At 51.5% G+C, this 19,920-nt stretch overlaps 2 protein-coding genes across 4 annotated transcripts in view; one reads left to right on the plus strand and one right to left on the minus strand.

Annotated features, from left to right (window-relative positions):
- SLX4 (SLX4 structure-specific endonuclease subunit) overlaps positions 1-17,154 on the minus strand; it is a 29,722-nt gene extending 12,568 nt beyond the window's left edge. For 2 of the 3 annotated variants that reach the window (XR_013411454.1, XM_015125424.3), the window contains exons 1-10: positions 17,104-17,154; positions 14,222-15,357; positions 11,864-12,088; positions 8,419-8,608; positions 7,307-7,519; positions 4,199-4,395; positions 3,781-4,097; positions 2,285-2,516; positions 1,714-1,802; positions 555-701 (exon numbers count right to left, since the gene is read on the minus strand). Coding sequence is in view for 2 of the 3 variants with exons in the window: in XM_015125424.3 (XP_014980910.3) it covers positions 555-701; positions 1,714-1,802; positions 2,285-2,516; positions 3,781-4,097; positions 4,199-4,395; positions 7,307-7,519; positions 8,419-8,608; positions 11,864-12,088; positions 14,222-14,627 (2,016 nt within the window). In the remaining variant the exon portion in view is untranslated. Of the gene's footprint in view, positions 1-554; positions 702-1,713; positions 1,803-2,284; positions 2,517-3,780; positions 4,098-4,198; positions 4,396-7,306; positions 7,520-8,418; positions 8,609-11,863; positions 12,089-14,221; positions 15,358-15,807; positions 15,935-16,668 lie in introns of all 3 variants that reach the window. The other variant, XM_077985365.1, reaches the window with a different exon arrangement.
- Positions 17,155-17,302: 148 nt separating this feature from the next.
- The window catches only part of DNASE1 (deoxyribonuclease 1), a 39,258-nt gene continuing 36,640 nt past the window's right edge, over positions 17,303-19,920 (plus strand). Inside the window, 1 exon segment of the mRNA XM_077985534.1 lies at positions 17,303-17,548. The gene's annotated coding sequence lies outside the window, so the exon portion shown is untranslated.

Genomic DNA, 19,920 nt, shown 5'->3' on the forward strand with positions numbered 1-19,920 from the left:
TGACTCTGTTGCCCGGGCTGGAGTGCAGTGGCGTGATCTCAGCTCACTGCAAGCTCCGCCTCCCAGGTTGATGCCATTCTCCTGCCTCAGCCTCCCGAGTAGCTGGGACTACAGATGCCCACCACCACACCCGGCTAATTTTTTTGTATTTTTAGTAGAGACAGGTTTCACTGTGTTAGCCAGGATGGTCTTGATCTCCTGACCTTGTGATCCGCATGCCTCGGCCTCCCAAAGGGCTGGGATTACAGGCGTGAGCCACCGCGCCAGGCCAAACAATGGATTTTCATTCAACAGAACAAAACACTGATGTTTCCCAGTTCTAAGGCCACCCCTCACACCCACTCCTAACCTCAAGCGTGGGTCTGTATCTCTTCTCTGTGTGTTAGAGAAAGGGATGGGTGGGAGGGAGGAGGTGAGAACATTATGGGGCAGGAAGTGAGGGAGATGGGGGTGGTAGAAAGGGCATCTGAGACATGGGGAGGCCTGGTTGGAGAAAGGCAGGATTAGAGAGGGAGAGAGAGGAAAGGAGGGCACACGGCGGCCTGCGTACTTACATACTGGATGAGGAGCGGGCATCGGGCATAAAGCACGAACTTGTGGGCGTAAAGCACCTCCCCGCTGTCTGTCTGGAACTGGACATCACTCAGGTGTGGGTTATTGACCATGGCACCAAAGTCAGCAACCAGCAGCCCAAGGGAGAGCTGAAGCGGGAGGAGAGGAAGAGCCGTCACCTCCCCACCTCTGTTCTTCTGCTGGGGCAGTGGGAATCTCCCCGCATGGAGGTGGCGTTAGGGTGGGCCAGGAGCCAGGACCTGCATTCTCCTTTCCTCTCCAAAATGGTTCCCACGATGGGCTCAACCTCCGAGTGACCCTAAGGCCCTGAGCAGCACAGAAGAGCAAAGCACTAGCTTGTTCCTCTGGCTCTTGCCAGTGGGTTCCCTGGCGCCCGTGGAGAGGCCAGACATGGGGCTAGATGTGAATTCACAGCGCTGGCAGCTCCTGCACTGTGTGGGCCAGGCTGTGGGATACCTAGGCTTTGAGGAGGTGCACCCGTCCCCTGTGACGGACAAGCACCCTGAGTCCAAGCAGCTCGGGGACCTGGCCAAGAGGACAGCCGGGTCCAGTATGTGATGATGTCCCTAGGCTGGCCTTGGCATGAAGTGCTTGGTTGACACTGACATGCAAATGGGAGGAGGTCCACTCTAGAGAAAAGCCAGCTCCCACCCTGGGTCCTCCCCACACAGCACACTGACAGGGAGGCCGGGCCAGTCTGCTCAGCTGTGCTCTGGAGCCCAGCCCGGACCTGCACAGAGGGGAGGGACAGCAAGCCCTCAGTGAGCTCGCAGCTACTGAGGAACGAGCAGAGCGTGCCTGGATGGGGCAGCCGTGCTGAGAAACTGTGGTCCCTCTACACTCCTGGGACCCGGGACAGAGCAGGCTCTGGGGCCTCAGCCCCAAGGTGCCCCACGGAGTCACAGACAGAAAAGGCAGAAGCCTTGTGGCAGAGCCCCTAGCGGGCGCCAGGGCGGCTATGGGTCCGTGGCTCTGCTCACAGATGTCAGGATGTGGCAGCCTTCTGGAAAGCAGAGACCTTCTTGAGAGGCCCCTGCACTTGCGTTGGGGGCCAGAGGCCAGCGGTGAGCCAACCCCATCACACACGTGGCAAGCGGGAGTGGCCAGGACCACAGAGCGTGGGACAGAGCCAGTCCTTACCGAGGTGCGGCCGCCCCTTTCTGGGTGCTTGTCCTGCGATGGCACCACAAACCCAGTCAGAGGAAGGCCGCCGGGCACCACGTCCAACCCTGAGCAGAGGATTCACAGGTTAAAGGAACGTCACAGCCCAGCCACATCCACCACCAAGAAGACAGCGTTGACCACGGGCTGAGCCGGCCCCTGCGGTGCCTTGAGAGGCGCTTGCTTCCCGAGGATGGCTTCATGCAAAGCAAACCCGCACGCTCTGTTTCACTGTTAGCCAGGATGGTCTTGATCTCCTGACCTTGTGATCCGCACCCCACCAGGGAGGTAAGAGAATAGCAAAACAGTTCACCCAGAGGATTCACTCGCTGTGGGCAGACAGTTCTGTCTTTGGTTACAGTGGAAGGAAAGTCATGACAGAGTTGTCAACGCCACATTCACCTTTGAGAAAAAATGAAAGGGCCCAGAGGCTGTGTGTTCTCCCACCAGGTCAGAGCTGCTGCCACAGCGGCACAAGAGCAGCCTCAGCCGCGGGGAAGGGAGGCCCAGGAGGGCAGGGCTGGCCCTAGAGTCCCACCCAGCATCTCACCTGCAGCCCCTTCTGAGCCAGCCAGGCCCCCACTGCTGGGCCACGGGCTGGCGCTCAGTCCCTCCCTCGCCAGGTCCACGAGGTCCTGCAGGGCCTGCTGCTCCCTCTGGCTGGCCGAAGGCGACGGTCCCCTGGAGCCACAGCCTGCAGGGGGGGTGCCGTGGAGAGCGGGTGACCTTCGCTCTGAGTGCTCAGGTGGCACCAGCGGCAGCACAGGCTCCTGCATGAGGCCCTGAAAGAAGCCAGTAAGCAGAGTGACCGTGTGGTCGCTGTCACTGACGCACACACTGCAGAAGCCGTCACATGTGGTATGCATGGCTGGACCTAAAACTACAGAGCAGGACGCGGGCTGTGGGGACGGAGCTCCAGCCACAGCCCGGGGCAGTCCTGGGACGTTTTTCCCCAGCACTCATGTCAACATGCTCCTCCTCTGTCACAGCCAAGCCCAGGCCTTGGCATCTGTTTGCACAAAGGCTTGTCAGGCCAGGGGGCCCCAGGCCTGCCACCCTCCTGAAGTCCATGGCAGGAGGACACTTGCTGCAGGACTGTCTGGAGCATGTGTTTCAAATGCAGGTTCCCGGGCTCCGTCTGAGGCATTTTGCCAGCTGCCTGGGACTCTTGCTTTTTTTTTTTTTTTTTTGGAGACGGAGTCTTGCTCTGTTGCCCAGGCTGGAGTGCAGTGGCCGGATCTCAGCTCACTGCAAGCTCCGCCTCCCGAGTTTACACCATTCTCCTGCCTCAGCCTCCCGAGTAGCTGGGACTATAGGCGCCCGCCACCTCGCCCGGCTAATTTTTTTTTGTATTTTTTAGATACAAAAAACCCCGTAGAGACGGGGTTTCACCATGTTAGCCAGACTGGTCTCGATCTCCTGACCTCGTGATCCGCCCGTCTCGGCCTCCCAAAGTGCTAGGATTACAGGCTTGAGCCACCACGTCCGGCCCTTTTTTTTTTTTTTTTAAGACAGAGTCTCTCTTGTTGCCCAGGCTAGAGTGCAATGGCACGATCTCGGCTCACTGCAACCTCTGACTCCCAGGTTCAAGTGATTCTTCTGCCTCAGTCTCCCAAGTAACTGGGATTACAGGTGTGTGCCACCATGCCCGGCTAATTTTTGTATTCTTAGTAGAGAAGGGGTTTCACCATATTAGCCAGCCTAGTCTCAAACTCCTGACCTCTGGATCCATCCACCTCAGCCTCCCAAAGTGTTGGGATTACAGGCGTGAGCCACCGCGCCCAGCCGGGACTCTGCATTTTCAACAAACTCCAGGAACACACTCTGGTGGAAACCAAGGGTCCTCCCTGATCCAACCCAGAGTACCGTTTAGTTGCTGGACAGAGAAGAAAGCTGCAGCCACCGAGCGCCCCTCTGGCCTCCTCCCGCCTCTGCCTTTTCTTCCTGGACTTTCCATCACCTGGCTGTGGATACCCAGTGTTGCAGTTCTGGGACCGCCGGCCTCCCGCAAAAGCCTATCCCATGTGCCTGAGGGGAGGGACTCACCTGGGCAGGCCGCTGGGGCACGAGGGGAGGGACCAGCCTGGCCGTGTAGAAGGCCTCCGTGGCCCAGGCCCCAGTCAGGGCACTGCCCTCCCACAGAAAGCTCTGCTTGCATTCAGGTGGAGGAGGACACTGGCCCGCTCTTTCCCACCCTTCCTTTAAAATCCTGCTGGCAGGAAGTGGTGGCGTGCTAGACAATTCCACTTCCTCAGACAGGAGCAGGGCCACACGGTCCTCTATCTGTCGGCCTGTGGTTTCAGAGTCCTGGACTAACAACAATGGGGGAGACACTGGGGGTTTCTTCTTGCGACTTTTCTTCTCTAGAGAGAAACAAAAGCGACACCATCAACGGTGGAGTCAGCCCACTCCCCCGCGACCCGCCGGTGGTCTCTCCCAGGGCCACTGTTCTGGCCACACAAACCTGCTTCTGGTTTTATCCTCTCAGAAAAGGCACTTTCCAGCCTGAGCGCTGGCACAGCCGCACACGGCTCCATCTCCGACCGGGACAGAGCCATGGCCACCAGCAGGTCCTCGGACGGTGCCTCGTCCACCTTCCGCCTCTTCCGTGGCTCCTTCTTGCTGGCGGGTCCTCTCCGTTTCAGACCTCCACCGTGATCACTGAAGCGAGAAGACAGCCAAAAAGAAAAGTTACTGGGGCTAGAGGAGTGCACGCTTCTCAGGTTGGTCACACTGGCCTGGAGAGGGCTGGGCCTGAGAGAAAAGTGACGGATGTGGACCTGCCAGGCAGACGCATCCCCCACTTCTATTGCCTTGTGTGAACTCATTCAATCACAGGCCAAAAGTTCAACATGGCCCAGGCATGGGAGGGTCTGGGTTCCTTCACGTGCTGCTGTCCAGCAGGCTCATGGCAGATGTCCAGAGCCATCTGTGGTACCTGCACATCCTCATGTGGCCAAGCCCGTCCAATGGAGTCAACAGTCGACGGCTCTAAGCAGGCTCCCTGGACTCCCACCACCTTCACCCATCAATACTTCCGATGCTCCTTACATGGTCCTGGCCACACCGGCAGAAAAGGATCCCTTCCCTCCTGCAGGGGCTTCAGGGCAGTGCCTCTGCCCATGGCCAGAAGGAAGGGCTTCCCAGCTTAGGCTGCCAATGGTCGACATGACACCAGCCGCCACGGGACTCTGCACTTTCAGTGGGCAGCAGCGCATTTGGCTGGGAGGAAATGAACAGGAGTTTTCAGCTGGAGAGAACCTAGGCTGCCTGGGTGACTCCCAACAAGCTGGGCAGGAGGAGGGCAGAGGCGACAAAGGAACTTAGCACAAACCGGGCCCACCTTCCCTGCACTGCAGTCATGCCTCTGGCTTTTGCAAAAGCCCGTGCTCTCCACGGGGCCAGGGATGGCTCAAATTCACCTTCCTAGGAACCTGGATAATCACAGCCTCCCAGTGGGAAAGGAGCCGCCTGGGCAGCCCAGGACCCTGCCTCTGTGAGGGGAATGCAGACTCTGTCCCCTCCTCACTCCCCAGCAGGCCAGGTTTGGACTGTGGGGAAAGAGTATGAGGTACTCTGGCCGTGGCATGCGTTCTGAGGACCACAGGCTTGGCCTTGGGGGAGGGAGGGGTTCAAAGACCCCATAAGGGCATCCAGCTCCTGTAGTTTTCTACTCTAACAACCTTCTAAATGGATCCACATACATCTAGTTTCAGTACTTTGAAATATTCTAAAAAGCAGACATACTTTATCTGAGCAGGTGCTTTTGGTGTGGTCCTGACAAGAAAGAAGACCTCTATTCTAAGGCCTCAAGGCTTGCACCCCTACCATGCTGGTGTGGAGGTGCTAAATACAGATGGGCTCCCCCGCCAAGAGAATCCCTTCTGCCCTCTGCCATCTCACCCCCAACTCAGCTCGGCTGCCCATGACCTGTGTGCAAAGCAGTGGGCGGGACAGAGTCATCGCCTTTGGCGTTCCCTTTGCTCTTGACAGCGGTCTCAAAGATGGAGGAGTCAAAGGTCCAAGCTGCCTTTGTTCACTATGAACCTGGTGTCAGCTCTAGCGTCCTCAGCAGCAGGACAGGGTAGAGCAGGGCCAGCCCTCTGGCACTTGTGTGGCTGTGGTTTGCATGCTGAGGACTTGTGTCCTGGCTGTGAGCAGGGCCTCTAAAAATCTTCTGTTTCACCAACTTTGTTGTTGTTTTTGTTTTACGAAGACAGGTTCTTGCCCTGTCGCCCAGGCTGGAGTGCAGTGGTGCAATCACAGCTCATTGCAACCTTGACCTCCCAGACTCAAGCGATCCTTCCGCCTCAGCCTCCCAAGTAGCTGGGACTACAGGTGTGCAGCACCAGCCAGCTAATTTTTTAATTTTTTGTAGTGATGGGTCTTGCTATGTTGCCCAGGCTGGTCTTGAACTCCTGGGCTCAAGTGATCCTTCTGCCCTGGCCTCCAAAGTATTCAGATTACAGGTGTAAGCTACCGTGCCTGGCCAATCACCAACTCTTTGAACTGTGCTGAATAATCTTATGTTAACAGTGTGAACACTGGACTGCGCTGAGGTGGAAACCATGCCATACAGCAATGAAATGGATGGAGTAAAGTGACTACCAAATTCTTAGATGTGGTAGAGCAGCAGTCCCCAACCTTTCTGGTACCAGGAACTGGTTTCATGGAAGACAGTTTTTCCATGGGACACGAATCGGGGAAATGGTTTCAGCATCAAAGTGTTTCACCTCAGATCATCAGGCTTTAGAGTCTCATAAGGAGAGCTCAACCAAGATTCCATGCATGCGCGGCTCACAATAGGGTTTGTGTTCCTACAAGTCTAACGCCAGCACTGATCTGACGGGAGGCGAAGCTCAGGCGGTAAAACTTGCCTGCCCGCTGTTCACCTCTTGCTGTGTGGCCAGGTTCCTAACAGGCCACAGATCGGTACTGGTCTGAGGCCAGGGGGTTGGGGACCCCTGCACTAGAGGGTACCGACTGCGGGATCATGGGATTGGAAACTCAGGAAGGACCTTGAGGAAAATAGTGCGATGATCGTTTCTGCACCCACATAAAGGGGCAGGTCCAGAGCCTTCCAGAATGCAGACTCTGTCCCCTCCTCACTCCCTTCTAGACTGTGCCTGATTTCCACCCTAAGTGTTTCATTTCCAGAATGAAAGAGGGCTCTTTTTTCCTCCACCATAAAAAGCTTCTTTTTTTTGTAGACGGAGTCTCACTCTTGTCCAGGCTGAAGTGCAGTGGTGTGATCTTGGCTCACTGCAACCTCTACCTTCTGGGTTCAAGTAAGTCTCCTGCCTCAGCCTCCCAAGTAGCTGGGATTACAGGCATGCGCCACCACGCCCAGCTAATTTTTGTATTTTTAGTAGAGACAGGATTTTACCATGTTGGACAGGCTGGTCTCGAACTCCTGACCTCAGGTGATCTGCCCACCTTGACCTCCCCCAAAGTGCTGCGATTATAGGTGTGAGCTACTGCGCCTGGCCCATAAAAAGCTTTTTTAAATAGAAAAAGCCCTGAGTGCACACAGCAATATTTGGCTTGGTTTTCTTCCTTTTCGTTGACTCACCTGGACACTGGCAGGCTGCTGCTCCCCTCAGGCTGTGCTGTCTGCAGCCGGACGGCCTGCAGCAGGAGCTGGGGGCCAACCTCCATCTTCACAGCACACTGCTTCAAGTGGCTGGCTCTGTTCTTTAAGGTCAGAAATGGTTTCCCACAAATCGGGCACTCAGGGATCTGAGGCACGGAAGGTCTTAGTGCCTTTTCAGCTTCATCCAGGCACCTGAAGGAAGACAGTTAATACAGGAGAACCACCCTCCCCGGGAATGTGGATTGGAGCACATGTGGGTCTAGGTCATCATGGATGTGCTGTGGTCAAAGCAAGTTCCCCAAAGCTAATCCCTCCACACAGCCTGACTCCGTTTCCTGGCAGTCAGCCCCTAGTCACTACACTTAGGTATCTGTTAGCAAAGCTGGCTAAATAAAGCAAGGAAAGATTAAATGCAGTTACATGATAACTTAGAAATTCCACTCCTAAGTATAGACCCCCAAGAACTGAAAGCAGGTACCCAAACAAATACATGAAACCCATGTTCACGGCAGCTCTATCCACAATCCCAAAGGGTAGAAATGCTCCAAATGTCAGTCAATGGATGAAAGGATAAACCACGGTCATATTCCTCATCTAAGAATGGGAAAAAAACACAGTCTATCCATACAATGAGATACTACTCAGCCACAAAAAGGAATGAAGCCTGTCCCATGCTACAACATGGATGAACCTCAAAAACAACATATTCAGTCAAAGAAGGCAGACACAAAAGGACAACTGTGCAATTTCAGAATCGGCAAATCCATCCAGACAGAAAGTTGATTAGTGGTTGTCAGGGGAGAGAGGGGCAATAGGGAGTGGCTGCTAATGGGTGTGGAGATTCTTTTGGCGGTGATGAAAATAATCCAAAGTGATTGTGGTGACAGTTGCACAACTGTGTGAATAAATGGGTGAACTATATGTTCTGTGACTTATATCTCAACAAAGTTATTTTTTAAAAAGGGGTAGGTTGACAACAAAGCTGAGGTGCTATTTTCACAGTAAGGTGTGGAGATCCCCACTCCAGCCCTGGGGTGCCCGGGGATTCTGGTCACGTACACGGGAGAGGTGACGGCCCACGCTGCCCCCACCTGTTTACATGCTGTTCCCTTCGGGTCACGTTCATGGCTGAGAGGTTCTTTTGACAAATCTGGCAGAAGAACAACCCTTTTTCCTCCAGGCTATCATCATGTGCCGATGCTCCTACCCGTGCAAACTCCTGCTGCAGGGTCAAGGCCACCGCAGCGTCGCTCTCTGGGGCAGGGGGCCCAAGCCCAAACACTGTGGAGAAGCACCAAAGATCCGTGAGGATCAACTCCAAAGACAAGCTCACCCTCAGACCTCTGCTCTGTCGGCTCTTGCAGACCATGGGGAGCAGGGGGAGCACAAATAAACCAGAACCCAGCTCCACTCTGCAGACCGGTGACTCAGGCACTGTCCAGTGAGACTGGGCACTAGTCAGCACTTCTGCAACAGCCATCTCCAACTTTAACATGCATATGCATTGCCTGGGAAGCTTGTCGACACTCGGATTCAAGTTCAGGGGGTCCAGGTGCAGCCTGAGACTCTCCGCCTTCCTAGCAGCCCCCAGGCTTGGCGATGCTGGCACCGCAGGACCACTCTGAGTAGCAAGGACCTACACTTCCCCACTTCTGCTAAAGTCAGCTACCTTGGGCATTGCAGGTTCACAAGGCTCATATTCCAACAAAGCTAGATGTTCTCTTCGAAGCTCAACCTTTCCTGCTGACCTTTTACTGCCCGTGATAAAACCAGGGCAGAGTGAAATGCCCTTGGCGGTTAAAAAGCAGCATCTCTTACTTAGCATCAGACGCTAGAATGGACTGATTCTGGTCTTGAGATGGCTCCCAGGGTGGCCCATCTGGTATTGCTGGAGCAGACCCCTGTCACTCACAAGGGATACGCCCTGAACGCCTCATAAACCCCCAAGTTTTTGATGGCTGTGGCCTACCAGTGCCTGCCACTGAGGCCAGCAAAACAGCACACCTTCATTTTGGTGCCCTGTTTTGTTTGGTCGTCTTTTTTTTTTTTTCCTGAGACAGTCTCACACTCTGTCCCCAAGCTGGAGTGCATCGACGCGATCTCAGCTCACTGCAACCTCCGCTTCCCACGTCCCAGTGATTCTCCTGCCTCAGTCTCCTCAGTAGCTGGGATTACAGGTGCACACCACCACACCTGGCTAATTTTTAGTAGAGACGGGGTTTTACCATATTGGCCAGGGTGGTCCTGAATTCCTGACCTCAGGTGATTTGCCTGCCTTGGCCTCCCAAAGTGCTGGGATTACAGGTGTGAACCACCACATCCAGCCTGGTTTGGTTTCTTAACAAAGAAATGGTTTATCTCTTTCTGAGAGCTTGCTGGGTGTGATGTGAAGATACAGAAAGAACTGAGTCAAATGCTGGGCAGGGGCGGAGCTCACACCAGCTGGGTGCCTCCTCTACACCTCACATGTGCATCCAGGACTGATGCCTCGGCAGGACATCAAATCACTGCCTGCTGTGGACCCTGGGGCGGCCTGAGACTCCTCGGTGTTACTGAAGTGAAATCTGCAATGCAATGCCAAGAGCCTGCATACTTATTAGCTCTAGGTCCGCCAATAATAGTTTCTTCCTATTTCTTTTCCCTTTGTAAATTTTCATCAGAAATGAGAATCCATATTGTTTCAAGGATGGAGAACAGAAGCACCTGGCATTATTATGCTTATGGAGCTGGTGCTACACCAAGTGCACAGCAGCTATGGGGCACTGTCTCCACACGCTGTCACCTGGAGCCAATGAGCCTCTAATCCACTCAGAGTGGGGCAACCCGGGGCAACCCAAGGGTTAGAGGAAGGAGTTAAAGGATCCCATAAAGAAATAAACAAATCCAGAGAGTGGGAAATCTTATAATACAATTAGCCTAGCCTCTTCAAAAACTCAGTTTTTGTCATGGGGCTGGGTGCAGTGGTTCACACCTCTAATCCTAGCACTTTTGGAGGCTGAGGAGGGCAGATCGCCTGAGCTCAGGAGTTCAAGACCAGCCTGGGCAACATGGCGAAACCCCATTTCTACTAAAAATACAAAAAAATTAGCCGCGTGTGGTGGTGGGTGCCTGTAATCCCAGCTACTCAGGAGGCCGAGGCACGAGAATAGCTTGAACCTGGGAGGCCGAGGTTGCAGTGGGCCGAGATCGCGCCACTACACTCTAGCCAAGGCTCTGTCAAAAAAAAAAAAAAAAGTTGGCCGGGCGCGGTGGCTCAAGCCTGTAATCCCAGCACTTTGGGAGGCCGAGATGGGCGGATCACAAGGTCAGGAGATCGAGACCATCCTGGCTAACACGGTGAAACCCCGTCTCTACTAAAAAATACAAATAAAAAAAAAAAAAAAAAAAAAAAAAAAAAAAAAGTCAATGTCATGGAAAACAAAAGAAAACAAAGGGACTATTCTAGAATCTAGACCTTAGGAGACTGCTGAGCTACAGCAATATGCAGCATGTGAACTTACTGAATCCTTGTCCCGAAAAAAAAGAAACCAGCTACAAAAAATAACCTTGAGACAACTGGGGAAATTTGAATTTGAACTGGATGCCAGGCACTATTATGGAATAAAGCATGATAATGGTATTGTAGTTATGCAGCAGAATCTAGGGGTGAAGGATCCTGATGTCTATAACTTACTTTCAGATAATATGGAAGAAAAATATGTATATTTGGCTAGGCACAGTGGCTCGCATCTGTAATCCCAGCACTTTGGAAGGCTGAGGCGGGCAGATCACAAGGTTAGGCGTTCGAGAACAGCCTGGCCGGCCAGCATGGTGAAACCCCATCTCTACTAAAAACACAAAAATTAGCTAGGCATGGTGGAATGCGCCTGTAGTCCCAGCTACCTTGAGGCTGAGGCAGGAGAATGGCTTGGACCTGGGAGGCGGAGCTTGCGCCTGGGAGGTGAGCTGAGATCGTACCACTGCACTCCAGCCTGGGCAACAGAGCGAGAGTCCATCTCAAATAAAAAAAAAAAAAAAAAAAAGGAAGAGGGCCAGGCGCAATGGTTCACACCTGTATTTCTAACACTTTGGGGGGCTGAGGTAGGCAGATCACTTGTCAGGAGTTCGAGACCAGCCTGGCCAACTTGGCGAAACCCTGTCGCTACTAAAAATACAAAAATTGGCCAGGTGTGGTGGCGCATGCCTGTAAATCCAGTGGCTGGGGCAAGATAATTGCTTGAACCTCGGAGGCGGAGGTTGCAGTGAGCCGAGATCATGCCACTACACTCCAGCCTGGGTGACAGAGCAAGGCTCTGTCTCAGAAAAAAAAAAAAAAAAAAAAGAGGAAGAGGTACCTTATCAAGGAAGCTAGGTGGGAAATGACCCCAGAGACTCTTCAATCTCTGGCTAGATCCAGTGAAGTGGCAAAGGTAAAACATCAAGCAGAGAGCCTATCCACAGAAGAAACCCAACAAATGCTGATTCCTTCCTGCCTCCCTTCCTCAGTTATGTTCATAAACTATCTCTGTGTGGAAGACAGAAACACACCCATCATACCATTCCTCGCCATCATCTCCTCTTGAGGATCCTTTGGGACGTTTTCTTCCTGTGCAGCCTCGAGGGAGCACTCTTCTGAAGCATGTCTCAAACGCTCGGGGTCTGCTCTCTTGAACTGCTGCATTCGCTGTAGGACCAATTGTGCTGTGCGGGGTTTGGAGGGACTTGGCACTGCTGTTGTCAAACAGGAAGGAGGAGGCTGAGAGTCGCTGTTAGGCGCATTCTCTGGCAAGGAGGGAAATATTCACAACCATCTGTTGTAGCTGGAGAAATAAAAGACTTTTCCACCAGATACAGGTTAGACGCAAGTTTCAGGCGTCCTTTATCAACTAGTTTAGGTTTGACTCACAAACGTGAAGAGGACTGGTTGCTTGTTGGTAACCTCTTTGTTTATGGCAATACAGCCATAAATATCAATGACAGGAGGGGAATGGGATGTGACTGCTAATGAGCACGGGGTTTAGTTTTAGGATAAAACTGTTCTCAAGTTAGGTAGTGGTGGAGTTGGACAACTCTGTGAATATACTAAAAACCACTGAGCCATACCCTTTTAAAGGGTGAATTTTATGGAATGTCAATTATACCCCAATAAAGCTATTATTAAAGAAATATTAACGACAAAGGTTTATGTCCTAGATCAGTTCTTCTTTAACTTGGGATCCACAGATCTTCAGTGGGGATCCAGGAACCCCATGAAGTTGTATGCCAGTTCTGCAGGTGTGCGCATGGATACGTTTTTTGGGGGAACCACGCATAGATTTCATCTGACTGGAAAAGAGCACGAGAGACCAGTAAAGTTGGTGAGGCAACACTGTTGACGCCTTCCAGCAGTCTCTGCGGCCTGAGACTCTACCACCACTCTAACCACTCTACCGAGAGGTTATTAAGATCAGGAAGTCAGGGCAAGGAAAATTGAGAAACAGAACTCAGGAGCTCAGAGAGCCCATGGTGTATTATACATGCAAGGCTGGTTTTCAGTTTTGCATGAAGAATGTGTACTAAGCATATGGCTCAGTATATCAAGGGCAACAGGGCAAGAAAACTGCTGTAAACAAACTGTTAAAAAATTATCCAGGTGCGGTGGCGGGTGCCTGTGGTCCCAGCTACTCGGGAGGCTGAGGCAGGGAGGACTGCTTGAACCTGGGAGGTCAAGGCTGCAGTGAGCTATGATAGCGCCACTGCACTCCAGCCTGGGTGACAGACCAAGATCCTGTCTCTAAAAACTAAGTAAGGAAATAAATCAGTAAAAATAACAAAGGAAAAGATTAAAAGGTCTTCTGAGAGAGAAACAAAAAACCTGAAGATTCTCCTGGGACTTGAGCCCACACAGCGCCCTCATGTGGCCCTCTCAGCAGCCTCTCCAAATTGGCTGACCCCGTCCAACTTACCCAGTTTGGAATAAATTCAAGAAAACAAGAGAAGCAACATTATTGTGTTGTTTGTGTAACTCATGTCAACCACATAACAGAATTTCATAGGAAATTCTCAAAGAGCAGAGGACACCAAACATAACCATGTGAGCAATTCACACAGGGGTTATATTTTTCTTGACTGTTGTTTAAACCAGGAGTCAACCGGGCGCAGTGGCTCACGCCTGTAATCCCAGCACTTTGAGAGGCTGAGGCATGAGGATTGCTTGAGCCCAGGAGTTCAAGACCAGCCTGGGCAACATAGTGAGACCTCCAGCTCTAAATTTTTTTTTTTTTTTTTTTAATTAATTAATTTATTTATTTATTTTTTTTTTTGAGACAGAGTCTCGCTCTGTCGCCCAGGCTGGGGTGCAGTGGCCGGATCTCAGCTAGCTGCAAGCTCCGCCTCCCGGGTTTAGACCATTCTCCTGCCTCAGCCTCCCGAGTAGCTGGGACTACAGGCGCCCGCCACCTCGCCCGGCTAGTTTTTTGTATTTCTTAGTAGAGACAGGGTTTCACCGTGTTATCCAGGATGGTCTCGATCTCCTGACCTCGTGATCCACCCGTCTCGGCCTCCCAAAGTGCTGGGATTACAGGCTTGAGCCACCGCGCCCGGCCTTTTTTTTTTTTTTAATGTAAAAATTAAAAAAAATTAAAAATTAATTAAAAATTAAAAAAATGTAAAAAAAAAAAAAAAAAATTAAAAAAAAAAATTAAAAATAAACCAAGAGTTAGCAAACTATGGTCATGTGGCTGGCTGCCTATTTTTGTAAATAAAGTTTTACTGGCATATGGCCATGCCTGTTCATTTACATATTGTCCACGCCTGCTTTCTCACTATGACAGCAGAGTTGCGACAGAGTCTGTATGGCCTACAAAGCCAAAATATTTACAATGTGGCTCTTTCCATAAAGTTTTCCAGCCCCCGGTTTAAAAGAGTACAAATTACCTGTGGTTTCCTCTTTGGAAAGGTTTGGCGATGGTTCTTGCCGGTTACCCGTCTGGGTGTTTTGTGCTGTTTCCCAGAGCACAGGCTGATCTGGAGCAGAGGCGAGCACACCCGCCTCCCCATTCACAGAGAGGGCCGGTTCACTTGCTTGCCATTTGGTTACCCCTTGCTTTTTAGTCCTAGGGGCCTGGCTGCCAGATGGAGGTTTCTTCTCTGCAGGGCCTTGAAGGGTTTTGGTCTTAGTAGCAGTTTGTTTGGTCCTTTTCAATTTGCGTCTTACCTGAGTGCCGTTTGAGGAGGCGTTTTGTGTCTTCCTTTCTCCTGACACTTCCTTGATTCCATGTTTTTTCACCCTTTGGAAAAAGCTAGCGCAGAGTTCTTTAAAGTCTTCATCAGACTCATCCATCACTGACCAGTTTTAAGGCTTTCAGGCTGGTCTTCAGAGGAGCGAGGGTCAATCCCGGGACATGCAGACAGATGAGAAAGTGAACCCAAGTAGAAGCCTAGCTGAGCCTCATTCACACTCACAGTTTCATTAGGGTTCCTCTCTACTTCTCAAATAGATACTTGGAGAGTTTGCACAATTGAACAAAAAGTACTGTTTTCCTCTCTATAATGACTGAAGTATCTTTGTTCAAATTGGGCCGGTGGTTAAACATGTTTAAAGCTTCCCTCTGTTGAAGTCCACAACTGGGCCGGGTGCGGTGGCTCACGCTTGTAATCCCAGCACTTTTGGAGGACAATGGGGGTGGATCATCTGAGGTCAGAAGTTCAAGACCAGCCTGGCCAATATGGTGAAACCTCGTTTCAACTGAAAATACAAAAAATTGGCCAGGTGTGCTGGCAGACGCCTGTAATCCCAGCTACTCGGGAGGCAGAGGCAAGAGAATCCCTTCAACCTGGGAGACGGAGATTGCAATGAGTTGAGATCGTGCCACTGCACTCCAACCTGGGCAATGAGAGCAAAACTCTGTCTCAAAAAATAATAATAATAAATAAATAAAGTCCACAATTGAAAAAGAGTGTTTTGTTGTCCAATAGATGCCTCTAGATTGAATACATATGAACCTGGTGCTCAGATAATTCTCCAAGATCTCCACGATGATGAAACATATATGGTTCACTTAATTTCACATCTGTGGAAAACCAAAAGCATGTAAGTGTAATCGGACATGAAAGGCAGTCACCATAGAAACAGGATGATCCCCAAATCTCGGAAAACTATCTCCTACACTGATTTAAGACCCCTGGCTGTTAAAGAGGCTGTTTCTGTAAATACTGGAACATAAGAGACAGGAAGAGAAACTATATTCTCATGAACACTCAGGAGACAAAAGGTCACTTTTCCTTATCTTCTCAACCCAGCAAGGCTCTCCAAACCTGGATGACTGGAATGTCGCCTCTATACAAAGGTTGGGCCTTGTGGGCATGGCTCTTTACTTTGGCGCATGCTTAGTGTGGTTCAAAAATGAAAACTGAATGACCCAATGGCAAAAACTTATTCCTTTCAAATACAATAATGCAATCTCCACTGTCCAAAGAATCTGATTAATCATTTTGTTTTCCAGAGCTGAAAATACTCCTACCTAGAATCTACTTTGTATGGCTGGCTCATTCTCTTCTGTGTTTTCCCCTCAGAGAAGTGTCCTCTAATCCTTTATGGACCCTCTCCATCCGCATCCCTATCATTGTCCACCGTTTTCACAATGGCATCTGTGATAGGTTATAATCATATGAAACAGATAATATCTATTGAATGCTTACTGTGTGCCAAGCTCTGTTCCAATTGTTTATCAAGTCAAACTCATTTAATCCTTACAAGAAACCTATATGGTGGAATCTCCTGTCATCCTCTCTTTACAGCAAGGAAACGCGCAAGCAGAATAAGGAACTGGCTCAAAGCTAGTTCAGGAATAGCTTTCAAAGTGGCAGGGCTAGGATCAAACCCAGGAAGCGTCGTTCCAAACTATCCGCTCTTGTATCTTTATTCATCGGCTTATTATCTGTCCCTCATTATGCTCAACACTTCAGGAGGGTAGAGATCCATCTATTTTACTTTGCATCCTCTTTGGCTGATCCAGTGCCTGACTTGAAGTAAGTGCTCGACAACTACTTGTTGAATTCATGAATTGCAAAGAGTTTGGTATAATGGGAGTAGAGAGAAAGGTGTAGGAGAAAAGGCTGCGGGGAGAGGCAGGGATCGGCTCACAAGGGCCTGGAAGGTCAGGCTAGGCAAAGTGAATTTTATCGTGTTGGATGTGGGGAGCGGCTGGAACAAATGCCACCCTCCACAACTGTGTTGATCTCTGCATCTCTGTAGATATGAACCTCACAACAGTCTATCTCCTCCTGTAGGTGCCCAATCAATATTTACTGAATGACATAACGGATCCTGCAAGCCTACAGGTTTCCAGAGGGAAGGGGACTTGTGCCTCTTCGCTTCTTACCTACCGCAGCGCACGGCTCACAGCAGGAGCGGGATGAATGAATGGATCGGTGAGGGGCGGACCCTCCCGCTTCCCCCAACCCGGCGACCTACGGAAAGGGGCTGAGGGATTCCCTGCCTGGGAAAAGGGCTGCCAAAGACTCTAACGGCTCTAAAGTCAGACGGAGAACCCCGATCCCCGGACTGGCCCAGACCGAGACCGCCGTGGGGATATAGATCAGCCACCCTCCTCCCTCCAGGCGGGCCCCGGCCCCTCTCCACCCGAGCGCAGCTCCTGCCTCTCCGTCGGGGCTGCGGGCCTGCAGAGGCCACGGAGTCAGCGAGGGAGACGGGAGAGAAAGGCTCTTCTCCCTAAGAAGAGCGAGAACGGCTCGAGGTGACAGGACCTCCACCTCCCGGGTGCAGACTCCCAACCCCACAGCCCGGCTCCTCCTACCTCCGGCGGCGCCGCGGCACCTTCTTAACGGAGACTCACGCGCCTGCGCATGCGCCGCCCGCGCCCCCGCGGAGAATTGCCTGCGCGCAGGCGCAGAGCGGGCGCGCGCGGTGGTGCGGCAGCCTCACTTCCCGTCTTCCTCTGCGGCTCCGGGCGCGGCGCGCGGCGGCCAGCGCTTCCGGTCGGAAGGAGGCGGGGCGAGGCGGAAGCGGCGCTTGCCGCAGATGGAGTCTATTAGTTTCGATAAAGAGTTAGGGCAAGTTTAGGGCACTGTGGCAGCATTGAGATAAAGTCTGGTTCCTCCCCAGCTCGCTCAGGAAATGTTCGCGGATACAATGGCGGCCCCCTGTGGGCATACCTGCCTGTGGAGCGGAGAGTGGACCGGGTGAGGGGAACCGGGAGAGGCACCTAATCTGGCCTGGGGGCCCGGGAATCTTCCTCTCAGGTGGGGTGGCTTGAGAGTCGAGGCCTGGAGGTCGGGGAGGGTTAGCTACGTGGAGAGGGGATTATACCGGGCTGCAGCGGCCTGGAGGGGATGCCCGAGCAGGGCTAGGGTGAAGCCAGCTAGCGCCTGAGGGAAAGGTGGCAGAGGTTTGCCACGGCTTGGCATTTGAGGGACTTTACACATCGTATTAAGGCTTTGAGCTTCAACTTGGGGTCGTCGGGAGCCATTGAAGGTTTTTTGTTGTTGTTTGTTTGTTATTTTTTGAGACAAGAGTTTTGCTCTTGTTTCCCAGGCTGGGGTGCAGTGGTGCTATCTCGGCTCACTGCAACCTCTGTCTCCCGGATTCGAGCGATTCTTGTGCCTTACCTTCCCAAGTAGCTGGGATTATAGGCGGTGTTTTTAGTAGAGACTGGCTTTCACCGTGTTGCCCAGGCTTGTCTCCAACTCCTGACCTCAGGTGATCCGCCCGCCTTGGCCTCCCAAAGTGTTGGGATTACAGGCGTGAGCCACCGCTCCTGGCTTTTTTTTTTTTTTTTAAGTAGAGACGGGAGGTCTCACTATGTTGCCCAGGCTGGTCTCGAACCCTGGCCTCAAGAGATCCTCCCGCCTGGGCTTCCCAAAGCGCTGAGATTACAGGTGTGAGCCGCCACGCCCGGCGTAAGATTGTGTTTTTAAAGGCCTAATTACAGTGAGAACAGATGAGGCCAGGACATCCATTAGGAGGCTATTACATAAGTTAGATGAAAAGTGGGGGTGGCCCGAATTAGGAAGTGGAGCGAAAAGCATGGAGAAATATCGAGCATAGTCATGACCCAATTGTTAACGATTTGCCGGTTTCTGACCTTAGCATCTGAGTAGTGTGCTTCCAGTCACTGAAATAACACAGGAGAAGTGTAAAGGAATCAGTTTGCAGGGCAAACAATATGTTTTTTAAAAGATACAAATATCATAAAATTCACACTTGAAGTATACTTTCAGTGGTTTTCAGTACATTCACAGGATTTGCAGCCATCATCGCTAATTCCAGAATGTTGTAAAACCCCAAATGGAACCTGCCATACCCATTAGTAGTCACTCCCCAATTCCCTCGACCCCATCTCCTGGCAATCACTAATCGGCTTTCTGTCTCTGTGGTTTTGCCTATTCAGTACGTTTTATGTAAATGGAATGATGTGATACTTGGCCTTCTATGCTGGGCTTTTATTAAGCATGTTTTCAAGGTTCATCCAGGTAGCATGAATCAGTACGTCATGCCTTTTCATGGCTACATAATCACGTGTATGGATAGACCATGTTTTGTTTATCCGTTTATCAGGTGATGGGCATATGGATGTTTTACTTTTTGGCTGTTAGAAATAATGCTACTATGAACATTGGTGTTCTTAGCACAAGTTTTTGTGTTCTAGGAGTGGAATTACTGGGTAAGACTACATTTAATTCTGAATGTTGAGCTTCAAAACCTTCCAAGAGGCCGGGCGCGGTGGCTCAAGCCTGTAATCCCAGCACTTTGGGAGGCCGAGACGGGCGGATCACGAGGTCAGGAGATCGAGACCATCCTGGTTAACACAGTGAAACCCTGCCTCTACTAAAAAATACAAAAAACTAGCCGGGCGAGGTGGCGGGCGCCTGTAGTCCCAGCTTCTTGGGAGGCTGAGGCAGGAGAATGCCGTGAACCCAGGAGGCGGAGCTTGCAGTGAGCCGAGATCGCACCACTGCACTCCAGCCTGGGCGACAGAGCGAGACTCCGTCTCAAAACAAAAAACAAAAACAAACAAACAAAAAACACAAAACCGGCCGGGCGCGGTGGCTCACGCCTGTAATCCCAGCACTTTGGGAGGCCGAGGCGGGCGGATCACAAGGTCAGGAGATCGAGACCACGGTGAAACCCCGTCTCTACTAAAAATACAAAAAATTAGCCGGGCGCGGTGGCGGGCGCCTGTAGTCCCAGCTACTCAGGAGGCTGAGGCAGGAGAATGGCGTAAACCCAGGAGGCGGAGCTTGCAGTGAGCCGAGATCGCGCCACTGCACTCCAGCTTGGGCGACAGAGCGAGACTCCGTCTCAAAAAACAAAACAACAAAAAAAAACACAAAACCTTCCAAGAGGTTTTCCTTGATGAAGGATGTAGGAGGTGTTTACTTGCTCTTTGGCTTGGAAATCTAAGTTTGTTTGTAATACGGCTTCCAGTTGGATAAAGTAGACAGAATAAGAATGATAAGCAGCCCAGAGGCATGGGTAGGGCAGGGTGTCTTGGGACTTTATAGAGGAGACTGAGTGACAACGTGGAGAAGCCAGTGCTGTTGAAATAATTCCTTCCTCCCTTCCTTCCCTTGCTTCCCTTGCTTCTCAATGGAGTTTGGCTCTTGTTGCCCAG

The sequence above is a fragment of the Macaca mulatta genome, chromosome 20 (genome assembly GCF_049350105.2).
Source record: "Macaca mulatta isolate MMU2019108-1 chromosome 20, T2T-MMU8v2.0, whole genome shotgun sequence".
Classification (NCBI taxonomy): Eukaryota; Metazoa; Chordata; class Mammalia; order Primates; family Cercopithecidae; genus Macaca; species Macaca mulatta.